At 42.6% G+C, this 12,911-nt stretch overlaps 1 protein-coding gene across 1 annotated transcript in view; it reads right to left on the bottom strand.

Annotated features, from left to right (window-relative positions):
* cdk14 (cyclin dependent kinase 14) overlaps window positions 1-12,911 on the bottom strand; it is a 112,050-nt gene that overhangs the window by 28,715 nt on the left and 70,424 nt on the right. The window contains exons 11-14 of the mRNA XM_030784084.1: window positions 10,971-11,034; window positions 8,625-8,673; window positions 4,247-4,386; window positions 1,110-1,259 (exon numbers count right to left, since the gene is read on the bottom strand). Coding sequence (XP_030639944.1) covers window positions 1,144-1,259; window positions 4,247-4,386; window positions 8,625-8,673; window positions 10,971-11,034 — 369 coding nt within the window. The 3' untranslated portion in view covers window positions 1,110-1,143. The remainder of the gene's footprint in view (window positions 1-1,109; window positions 1,260-4,246; window positions 4,387-8,624; window positions 8,674-10,970; window positions 11,035-12,911) is intronic.

Raw genomic sequence — 12,911 nt, 5'->3', positions numbered from 1 at the left:
TTGTCCGACCACCTGCCATTCTGAGTGCTGCAATTACTCTTTGCGGGGGAACTTCCAAATCCTCTTCATCACACAAAGAAAAAAAAAAAACATCTAACTTGAAATTCATACTTGAGTTCTTCACCATTTTTACCCCTCTGCTTTCCTTTCTCTGTCTCTCTTTCTCTCTCTCGCTGTCTGGCTCTGTCCAGAACCACAAACCACCCAACTGTCTTCTCTGACTGCAACGTCTGAGAGAACTATGCTCCGTCTAATATTTCAAAAGAGTCTAATCTCTTTCATTTCTCTTTCTCTCTCTCGCTCTCTTCCAGGCCTATCCCAGGACGTCAGCACCACAATCTAGCACTGAGTATGCAGAGGCCAGAGGTCCACGTACCCACCTCCCTTACCCTCCCCAAACCTGCACCTGTCTGTAATTTGGTGGCTAATCCCTGCTGTAATACAGTGATTTTGGGCTTCTCCTGATTCTGCCATTACAAACTGCACGGGCCTGTCCGCACACATGTGGTCTGCTCTTTCTCTCCTCCAGCCGCAAATTAAATGCAAATCGAGGTGATTTATCTGGGTAATGAAAGACACCCCTCCAGCTCACGAACATGAAGAGGGTCACCGGGTCTCCCCTCTTCTGGGGTTAAAGCCGTGGACCAATCACGCAGGGCGGGTGGCTGAAGGGACAAGCCCAGATCTCACCCAAATTTGCCTGATACATTTACCTCTTAATGAGTCAGGTGTGCATATGAAAATCATCCATGTCAATTTTTTTTTTTTTTTAAACCAAAATATTTTTAACAGCCATCTATTTACATCTAAACTCTGGATATATATATCTATCTCCAGATATTTTAAATAAGACAATCAATAAACAAAAAGAAAAGAGAGAAGATTTTAGAATCCGAAAGTTCTTGCCCTTGTTCTGTGTAATTCTGTACACGGATATGCAAAGGACAGTTCTTCACTTCATCTGCTGATTTGTTTTGTCAGATATGGGCAACATGTTTAAATGACTCGTTTGAGTCTTAATTACCAGTTTGAAGGTGAACACTGGCGTTATGGCTGCATTGCGACTGAGTCAGCGGTTGTCACGGTGATATTCAATGAATGGGCCATACCTGGTTCTTTAACGGTGGGTAAAGTCCTACAGGGTCAGTGCTTGCTATTCGAGGTCCCTTTTCCATGGCTGTTTGTCTTGCTACACACTTGGATGCTGTCTCCTGTTTCAGCATGTAGTTTTACATTTGGTACTGTGAAGATAGAAGACACTGTGGGAGGAAAAGAGTGAGAGAGAGAGAGAGAGAGAGAGAAGAAATGAACATGCCGGTTCTCTGAAGGACAAAAGGAGACCGTAAAAGAACAGAGAACAAAACAAAATCCTTTTTTCCTATATGTGGCTGGAAAAGACAGAGGAAAATACGGAAAAGTGATATTGTGGAAGCAGGACAGTAACAAAAGAAAAAAAAGAAAAGAAACAAAAAGGGGGAATTGTAAAGGGAATTATAAAAGGTTACATGGTTTTGGAAAGTCGGAAAAATCATGAACAACTCCAAAACATGTTCTGCATCTTTTTTTTTTTTTTTTTCTGATCCTAAGCCAGTACAGCCATCAGGGTTCTTATTAAAAGGACCTGAGAAGCTTGTGTTACGAGTCATAAAGTCATCATAAAATGGAGAAATGAGGCAATGAGAAACCACAGAAAAAAAAAAAAAAACTGACTGACTTTCTCAAGACAATGGCCTATTTCTACACTTTGATCAAGAAAACACATTTGCGGCCAAGGTCCAGCGTTCCCCTCTGTATCTTAGTAACCATATTTAAAAGACACGCTGCTTTCATTACAAGTCATAAAACTATGAAGGTCAAGTCAAGGTCACACAGCCTTGTATCTCATTCCAAACGCTTCGTTCTGTCACCAGACTATTGTTGACTCGTACACTTTCGCTGAACCCCAAAATGTCATTTCGGTTCCATTCACACACACGCATTTATTCGAACGACACTCAGACCCACGTACTGACACAATAAATATGCCATTGTTTATATAAATCCTCTATTGTTCCTATAAATCCGATCGAAAAAAAAAACAGGCTATTGAGGCGCATCAGAAATCGTAGGTTCTTTCTTGGAATGAAAAACGTGAAACGTGAGCTTTGAAAGGATAATCTTGGCTGTGGAATGACTGAGATCCTACGAACCACAGTGCAATTTTCCATTTTTTTTTTGTCTTCTGAATTGGAGCATAGATTTTGGATCTCAGTCAAAAAAACACAAAAAATGCATTCTTTGCTTTTTTTTCCTCTTTGACCCTGGTAATACAAATGACTTTTCAGACAGTCTGCACAAAGCGTCAGAGGAACCTCATAAAATAAATATGTTGTCTCAATCAAACTTTTTTTTTTTTTTAGTGGCCGAGCTAGCTAGATTTTTAATTATCTCCCCCAACCAGAAAGTGGGTTTGTTTTTTTTTCGCTCTCTCCTTCTCTCTCTCTCTCTCAATCTCTTTTGTGGAGCAACTGCAAGCATAAATTAAACAACGGAATTAATTCTTCCTCATTCTTCTGCTTCAAAAGCTGTTGGGAGAGCCTTGTGTTTGAGTATGTCGCGCACACACAGAGAGTCCCGCCCCCACCCGTGAACTCCGCCTTCCCTGTTTCGCCTCACGCAAACAACCTGCTGTGAGCTGATAAAAGGATTAATATGACGACAAATCCTAATCTGTGAAATTAAAAATCTCATTCTCGTATTCAAATGACTAGCACAATCGCTTGTCTCTGCTCCTCTGCTCACATGGATAGTGTGACTTGTTGTGTGTGTGTGGGGAGGGGGGGGGGCAATACAATGCACTCGTGGGATTGGGTTAGACTGATATTTCAGTATTCTGAACATGGTGGTCTTAATTTTAATGTTTATAATGACATCCTAGGATTCAGTGCAGAGCTTAGCCAGACGTAGCCACATTTACTACTGCTGCTTACATGCTAGAATAACATAGTTTGTTACTGTAAAAATCAATAACGTCATTGGTGATTGGTCTATGAGCGACACTTTGGTCAATCATTGAACAATGGGCACTGCAAAGGGGAATGAAGAACTACATCAGTCTATATTAGCTCAACTTAAACTTTAGTTTAGTTAGCATCACTTCACTAAATAGAGTCAGAATCGTACATAGCAATCAAATTGATTAGATTTGGGTGTTTACATCACAGCTGGCAATAAATGTGTGTTGGTTTGAGTCAAAACCAATAAAGTTCAACAGCATTCATTAAACTAGTAAAGCGGAAACAAGTTTTTTTTTTTAGCATTATACAGCATGTATTCCAAAAAGCCTTTTTTCTTTTCTTTTTAATCGGCCCTGTTGTGTCATCAGCTTGTGGCAGGCTTATGGTAACAGAGAACGATCATTTGTCACACAGAAAAGAAAAAAAAATCTGATTGGATGACATAACATCAAAAACCCATCAACGCGGAAGATGTTTCTGTCATTGTCAGAGCGAGATCTTTCGCCAACTGCCACAGTAATGTAAGCAATTACCATGTATTTGGGTTTTTGTGTATCACCAAAAAAAAAAATGTCAGTGCATTCAGTCTTTGTTCTGAATCCACAGGGGGGAGGGGGGAGGGAGAAGACATTTCAGACAAACTCCTTGTTTTTACACAGAAACCTCAAATATGTCATTGCTCAAGTTTTTCCTTTTTTTTTTTTTTTTTTGACTTGAATCCTGATTCGTGCTTTTCACTCAAGTCAAACAGAAAATGGAACAAGGTTTTGTCAGTTACGAGTCACCGTTAAATAATATCCCAATCAGCGCAGACTCAGACTCCATTTCAATTAAGATCCAGTCTCCTGACACTGAGACTGTGATGTAAATACGGTCTCTGCTTATTGGCTAAGGAGGATTATGGAATCAGAGCTAGATAAACATCAATAAGACATAACGGAACAGTCTGGGATTTTTAGTTAGTTTTAATCAAACAAGATGTTTGGGGAGGGAGAGAACAGAAAACAAAACGGTAAACCAGGATGTGTAAAGGCAAAGTGAGGATACGAGAAATGAGAGCAAGGACAGTGGGTGGTGAGGGGAAGAGAGAGAGGGGGGGGGGGGGAGAGAGGGGGAGAGAAGGGGTGAGGAGAGAGAGTGAGAGAGGGAGATGGAGGAAGGCAGGGAAAAGGAGGGAGGGAGAGAAAGAGAGAGAGAGAGAATTTTATGTGATTAGATTAGAGAGCGTTACGAGAGGCAGAGACACTGACTGTCAGGCAGTTCCCAGAGCCGTGGAGGAAGCTGACTGAAGTATTCATGGTTGAGGGCGGCCTGGGCAGAGAGCCGGTTCTTTGGGAAGCACTGGAGGAATCGGGAGGCCAGCTCTTCAGCGTAGTCCACGTAGCCCAGCCTGATGACACACACACACACACACACACGCTTTACATCTCAACTACAGCAGGCACCATTTCGAGTGATCAGAAAAATAAGAGAGTTCATCCATAAACATTGCAAAAGTTTACACCCTATATACACTATGAAGAAATCAAGACCAAGAGCAAAAATACTGACAGTCATACCAGGTGTACATGGTACACTGTTTAGAGTAGACACACATACACACATGCACACACTTGACACATTCCATCTGACTCATCCACCATCTATGTTATGGTACAGTAAAGTAAAGCAAGCAGTTGCGTGTGTTGAGAGAAATTTCCGGTAAAGGGGCAATTTCCAGTGGAGCTCAGGTGAGTGGGACTGAGTTAGCGTGACTTTGGTTTGGGGATACAAGGGGAAGCTGCCAATTTGTGAGTGATATGGTCAGTGAGCGTGACAGTGGGTTCCTGTGTGCTGGTGCTCTCGCTCTCTCTCTCACACACACACACTCCCTCTTTTTCTACTGCTCTGCTCACTGGTCTGTCACCTGAACGACAGAAAGTGAGCACCTGCCCAGGCTTTTAGGTACATTACTGAGTAAGACTGAGGCTAATGTAGCATGTTGATCCATATATTTTGTATCTAATTAAAAATAAGGCCATGGTTTGAGATCCGTCCAAGTATTGTGTGTGTAGTTCATCGGGCAGTAGAACTTGGTCAGACAGTTTAAGGACATTTCTTTTGGGCAGTAGAGCTTGGCCAATCAGCAACTTTTTTTCTCACCCCGTAAATCACCAAGCGATTGCTCTAGATGCTGTGAGTTCGAGGCAGAAACGGTTTTTTATCAGGGCTTGACTGCTGATCTGACTGAACTTCTGAACTCCCGTTCCAACCAACGCCAGAGGGGGAAAAGCAAACACGAGTGAAAATACAACACCAGCAGGCGCAGCAGCGGCGGTAGCGCTAGCTGGGTAATTAGGACTGCTGTATTAAAGATAGATGAAGCTCTGTAGATCTCCTCCAAAACAGCAGTTCCAGCTCCACGGAGTTCACGCCGCAGAGAGCAGCTCCATGGCTAGAGAGCTAAGAGCCTCGTGTTTAATTACAGAGACAAATCCATAAACTTCGTTTTTTTTTTGGTCAGCGGAGACGATTAGCTTCTTTAAAGCTATCTCTCTCTGGTGCTGTGCTCCTCCGCTTCCCGTGTTTTTTTTTTAATTGAATGAAGTCTGGGAGATTGAGCCGAGTTCACGGAACTAACTTTTAGAGTTACTTTTGGGGAAAAGGAAAAGAAAAAATAGATACCGAATTTAATCTCCTCACTTGAACAAGAAATATGTACACCATACAAAATATAGCATTCACTAAAGCTACCATTCAGGCATCTATTTAATTTGAAAATTATGTGTACATAAAATGCTCTGAATTAAAGCTGACACAAAGTTATGCAGAAAATACACAAATAGAAACACGCTGGTGCCGTCAGCTACCCCGTTGCCTGTATGAGTTGGAACTCGTTCAGTAGGGAAAACAAAAACAGCGGTTCCCCATATATCCACCAAAGAAGCGTTCCGTAGAGAAGTCCTGTATTTCATATTCCCTCGACCAACGCATAAACGACAGTATTAACCTCTTAGACTGAAAGAATTTGTACCATGAACATGCCACCTTCTCGTATTGTTTTCTGCTGTCAGTTGCTTCAGCTTTAAGATCTGTCCGCATATTTTTCAAACGGCCGTCAGTTCTGGTGGTAACCATAGCTCTTCGGCAAATATTATGGAGCTGTGCTTTGTCGCCATGTCAAAACACACAGCTCTTGTTAAATGGAATGGCAGGTCTATGGAGAGGGATTTCGCTACTGCGGGGTTACAGTGTACGCAGCCGGGTAGACCGAGTCTACTATAGACTTCCGACACCACAATCAGGGAATGTTATTTTACTGTCCTGTTTCTGCGTCTGTGTAGTAAATGGAACACTGAAAAAAAGAAGAAAAAAAGAGAAAAAAGGAGGATAGATTCAAAGAAAAACAGTGTCACTCTTAGGTTAGATCTTTGTATCGCGTTGATGTGAAGTTGGCAAGGAATAAAAGGAGAGAGTGAGTTGCGGTAGTTAGCATTCTTCTGACTTTCTTTCTTCACGTATCTATTTCCTCACGTCCTGGCCGAAGTCCAGCGCGTGGGAAAAAAAAAGAAAAAAGACCTGGGGCAGCGCGTCAGGACATCAGGAGCCAGATGAAAAAGACAGTTTCACATCACTCCGCCCTGGCCATGCGCCCTGGCCTTTTGATGACCGGACCTCTGTCAACTTGTCTAAAACCCAACAGACGGACTTTTCAAGTCTGTTCATCTGAATGGATATTTGTCCAAAACATTTTTTTTTTCATTTGCCATCTCCGTCGTTTCTGTCTCTTCCAAATACTATTTTTATACTGTCTCTACCAATTACAGTTCTGTCTAACCGTCTGTCTGTCTGATATGTTTCTTGTCTGAGCACCTCTGATTGTTTTGATCTTTCTTTCTTTCAAACCCCGTCTGTTTTCTTTGTTCAGCCCATGTCTGATATCCATTTCACCCTGAAAAAAAGTTTGCTGCTGAAGTACCCTAAACACAGCGTGTTAAGACTCTTATATTGTGAACTGGGCAATAAAGCTTTCCATATCTAAAAATATTATATGACCATAAAAATCACATCTTTTCTTATTTGTTCTTTTCTTTCCCTTTTCAACTCTATAAGAACAACAGATATGATGAACAAAAAAACCCCAAAACAAAACAAAAAAAACCCCAAAACAAAAACAAACCACATTCACATCACAGATTGAAATTATAAAGCTAACAATTAATATTTCACGAGTTCTTCAGACTTCACCACGCTACTAATCAAAACTTTGAAACTTCAGGCACTTTTGTGTGTGTGTGTGTGTGTACGGTATGTATTTGTATCTGGCATGCAATCATAAAACAGAGGTTTCCCTCTGGACCTCTGCTGTTTTGTGCTAAATTCTGGTTTGGTTAGACCGTAGCCTCATTAGCACAGCCTGCCAATATTACCAAGGAGATGCTGATGGAGTTATTTAATGGGCGCTCTTTACCCAACGCTGGCCTGAGCACATTTCCCTTAACGCACAATCGAGGCCAACGCTGTGGGAGCCTTCCCGCCCATTGAAGTTCATCCGTTCTCTGAGGGATTTCGCTCTTTTTCTTTTTCTCCTCCTTTTTTTCTTCCCCCTTTTTTTTTGCAGCTCTGCATGCGATCTTCAGTTACTTCTTCTGACGGAATGTTTTCGCTATTATTTGAGGCGAGAATAGGAGATGGAAGCGAGCTGGAGTTTGGATGAGTGTCTTACATTGCGTGTGATATAACGTAAGAGAAAACCGAGGTCATTAGAGTAACTCGGTGTTGTATCTAAGAAAACTTCACCCACTGCTTGGCTCTGTGCTGAACTCTTGACCTTGTAAGCCTGTGTATTAGTGCCTGTTTTTCCCTGTGCCCAGACTATGTGCCCAGCTGAGGCTTACCCAAGCAGAAGGGGCAGAATGCCAACCGTAACCAGCTCCGTCATCCGATGCCCGGGACAGGGAAACGGACCAGATGGGTTGTGGGGAGAGAGGTGGTGGCTCAGAGACATGGGAAATGAGGGGATTAAACGTGTTGATGTAAAGCCACTCCTCTAGTTTGCTGTTCTGTTCATTGTCTCCTTGGGATGTGTGGGTATCTCTATGTATCAAACATGACTTTACCTCTGTTCAAACCCACCGCAGGACACAGAGAATACTGTGGGATTTTGGCTTGGTCCATGTCAGAGTCAGTGTAAAGTTATAAGAATTTTCTCAGTATTGTAAAACTACACAGGCCAAGAGGTTTGGGAGATGTTACAGTATTATACTGGAGTTTATTGTTTGGAAAGTGAAATGTGGGAGAGAGGAAGAGAAAAGCTGTGTGTATTAAACATTGTGTGTAGTGTCAATAATCTTGCATGTGTACTCCACAGGGGAGAGGAAGAGCAGGGAGGAGGAGAAGAAGGAGGGGTGGGGTGATTTATAAACACACCCACCAGCTAACAAACTAATACCTTTGCTACTAAGGCAATACAGTACACACACACACACACACACACACACTTTCACTAGGAGTCTAGGGCAGACATGATTTACTGTGCCAACAAACACTTCTCTCTCTCTCCCTCTCTCTCTCTCTCTCTCTCTCTCTCTCTCTCACACACACACACACACACACACACATTGAAACACACAGAGAAGTCATACTTACTTATTCCATGCTTGCCTTAGTTTCTTGGGGCTGTAGACAGTAAATCGTTCTGTGGAGAGAGAGAGACAGAGACAGAGAGACAGAGATCAGACATAAAACAGGGAGTATGCACAATCAAGACTCCAGTGCTCCATTCAGCTTCTGCTGCAATGAGGTGAAATGGTGAGATTTCACAGCAGTAAACACAGCTCATCCTTCATATGATGGCTAGTAGTGTGTGTGTGTGTGTGTGTGTATTTGTGGGTCAGAGCCAGCCTCTCTCTGATGAGTGACTATGCCCTCTCTCACTCTCTCTCTCAGGGCTATGTGAGGTCTGCTGCTCTTTTTCTTTCTCTGTCTGTTTTTTTTTTTCCTTCATTAGCCTGGTCTCCTGCTGACTGGATCAATACAAATCAGTCTCCTGTCTGGCCAACCCCTCAGGTGTGAAACGCCTGTACACACACACACACGCACGCAAGCTGCTCTCGTCCACAATCAAGGCAACTCACAAAGACGCCCCCTCCTCCCTCCCCAATGCTAAAACCTACAGGGACTTCACACTAGCTTTTTTCTCTCTCTCTTTTTCTATTAAAAAAAATGTCTTTTCAAAGCAAGAAGAACACAAACACGTAGGAAAAATCATCCAAATTCATCAAATTTAATGATTAAAAGTCAAATGCTATTAAGTTTTGCATATAAAAAAAAAGCTTTAAGAGTAAACATATTAAATTTTAGCTTAAAACAGGTTGCTTGACTGAGGTAACTGCAGATAATTTGTCAAGCGTACCAGAGGATGAAATTGTAGTCAGCACTGCCCTCTGCTGTTGAAATACTAGAATTACATTTCCTTTTGTGATCTTATTACCCAAGCATTTTAGAATGACTCAGATTCCACGATCATTCTCCTTCACTATGCGAACTGATTACCCCCAGTAATTTCCAGACAAAATTAGGCTTTACAAAACCGATGTTTTAAAAAGCGTTTTATTTTAAGTCAGCAGGCTGAATCTGGTCTATGCAGGGCTACGTCTGAGGTGACCTTGAAAAGTAAACATTCTGTTTGAACAAGGGAACGTCAAAACAGTGATTTAGTTTCGAAAATCACCTCTCATCGGACTCTCATCTGACAGTGTTTCTTTTCTTTCATTAGATCTCAAGATTATTCTACAATTTCCTCTCCCTTTTTCTTTTCTCTCTCTATCTCTCGCTCGTTCAAGGGCTGGAGTGGGCCGTCTGTATTTGTTTCCATTCTCATTATGACCAGAAATCCACACACACACTCACAAACACACACACAAACACACACACACACACACACACACACACACACAAATGCCAGGTTTTGCTCACACAATTAGGCAGGTTTAATTGGGCATACATAACACCATTCGAAGACCTCTGGGCAGTTAGTGTGGCATAAAAAATGAGCAATCAGTGAGCAGGTTTGTAAATGTCAATAAATGTTTACTCAGAGACCTGCTGACAAGTTTTAGTTAGAGATAGCACAGTGTCTGTGTGTGCGTATGTGTGTGTGTGTGTGTACTATTAGCATAATGATAGCACAATCATACAATAAAGTGGCCTGTGAATACATGAAAAAGAGGAATATCCACATAAAACCATACACACACATACACACACACACACACACACTCACACATTCACACACAGAGAGTAAGAGAGAGAGAAAGAGAAATGACTGTGTATTTGACTGTGTTTGGTCAGCTGCTGGAAGTCTGAGGTATTAGCATGGTAGCAGCAGTGACTGGGGTTCAACACAGCTGCCTGCTCCTGCATGTCGACAGCCTAATGAACCAGAGAGCTCCGCTACCATGGCGACATTATGGAGATTAGCTCACTCAGACTCCCTCAGAGTTCTCTTCTAATTGGTCACCGGAGATGGAACAAATTCCATGGATCCGCCACTGTCCCGGTACAGACGAAGAGAGCGTCGGTTATTCTCTTTCTCTCTCTCTCTGTCTGCCCCCCCCCCCCCCCCCCCCCCCCCCCCCCCCCAACCCGTAGTGTGCCAACACTAATCTGTAGGCCTGTGTGTTCTCCCCAAAACCTAATTAGTTCCCAGAGGGCAGCTGCCCTCTGCTGTACTGTTGGCATATATCAGAGAATACACACTGCAATGCCCTGACTCTGATAGGTGGAAAAAATGAGTCCAGTTCCCTGGCACTGCAGAAACATCTCACGTGCGTGCACACACACACACACTCACACACACACACACACACACTCACACACACACAGTCCTCCCAGTCAGTCAGCGCTGTTTACTTGGCACAGCACACATACACACACACACACACACACACACACACACACAGTCCTCCCAGTCAGTCAGTGCTGTGTGTTTACCTGGCTTAAAGTGAGGGAGAGAGTGGACACCTGGCCAAGTCTCCTCTGAGGGCGTACCAAGGACCTGCAGAGAGAGAGGGAGAGAGAGAGAGAGAGAGAGATTCAGTGTGTTGATATTTTCTCACAGATCTGTATTGAGTTTCTCTTACTGAAGGGCAAAGCTAAGGGCAGTCTTGATGTAAGACTGGCTGAAATGCTGATGTGTGTGTGTGTTTCACATTGACCTTGAGCTTTTGACTAGAGCTGCACAATCTGACTTATAAAGGCTCTGAGAGTTGGGAGATGTTAGTTTGAAATACACACACAGAGGAACAGTCTCAGTGGATCTGCACTGCCTACAACACACACACACATACGCGTGCGTGCGCACACACAAGTAAATACACACACACACACACACACACACACGCAGAGAGCTGATAAATTAGTGTGCCAGTTTTATCCCTGTCAAGGCTGAATGAAACAACACTTAACTTAGTTTTCAAATAGGTCAACTAAGATTTTACTCTACATATAAGCTTAATGGAAATGTGTTTTTTGCCCTGCAGATATGTGTTTGTGTGTGTGTGTGTGTGTGTGTGTGTGTGTGTGTGTGTGAATCCTTAAGTCCTTAAGAAGAGGACTGCAGAGTGCCGACATGTCTTTCAGGAGAGGCAAACTCTTCTAGAATCACAGTCTCAAACTGGCTGAGACCTGGGCTTTGTGTCCTTGTTCAGAGACACACCTTAATTACAGCAAACACAACACATGACTGAGGCAGTTAAGCCAAGCCACAGCACAATCCGCAACCACACAGACTCTAAAGCAGACCACACACACAGTTTCCCTGTGATTCTGAGTGTGTCTGTGTGTGTCATACATGTGCATGTGTGTATGTAGTGCTGATAAGAGACAAACCATATTAAAACACTAACAAACAACAACAAAACATAACATTAAACACATATGAACATATCTTGGACATCTGAAAAACAAGGCTTCAATTTCTGATTAATATTTATTCACATCACCTGCACCTCTACACTACAAAGATTTACATGTGTCTACGTTACAAAGCAATCAGTTGACCTGGATATACTGGACACACATACATTCACTGTTATCATTAGTGAATTCACTGTCGCAAAATATAAAGACTGTAAGTGTTTTTCCTCCCTGTGGATGAATTACTTGCATAAATCCTCACAACCAGCAGAGGGCAGTAGTAGGCTATAGGGGAGGAAAGTACTGCACGTCTTCTCACTGAGTTTGGCTGTACAACTGAATAAACACATATTTGTGTTTTTATTATGTATAATTCATTAAAAATACCAATTCCATCAGTTTATCAAACTGCTTGACTGACTGGACAGTAATGTTCAATGACATTGTATTTCTTTTCTGAGGATTTCTTTTCTTTATCTGACTGAAATAAAAGTGTACAGCAAAATGTGATATCTGATATAAACTTTAAAGTTTTAAGTGTTTTTCATATAGCTATAGATTTAAATCAGTTAATCTAATCTTATAATGTACCAAACACACACACACACACACACCCACACACACACACACACACACACACATGCGTGCAAGACTTGGTGGTGGGCTGCTATGTCCTTAGTGCAGCCACACACAAAGGGTGATTAGCCTCTTAGCCTGTCAGACAGCTAAACCCCCTGAGGTAGAGGATGAAATGACCCCCCCTCCCCTTACCTGCCAACGGGGAACACTCACTACTTTAATTACACACACACACACACACACACACACACACACACACACACACACACACGCGCGCGCGCGCCATCATCACTCAGCACTGCCTCACAAACACCGCCAACAGCTTCATCATCGCTAGCCCACCAACCGACACACAAAACTCATTACACCTACTGCCCACATAATATATCACAGCTGAACTGTGTTAACCTTTACAGATGAACACACACACACAAACAC

Source organism: Chanos chanos, chromosome 9 (genome assembly GCF_902362185.1).
Source record: "Chanos chanos chromosome 9, fChaCha1.1, whole genome shotgun sequence".
Taxonomy (NCBI): Eukaryota; Metazoa; Chordata; class Actinopteri; order Gonorynchiformes; family Chanidae; genus Chanos; species Chanos chanos.
Note: the sequence above shows the minus strand (reverse complement) of the source record. Positions and strands in the feature narration are given on the sequence as shown.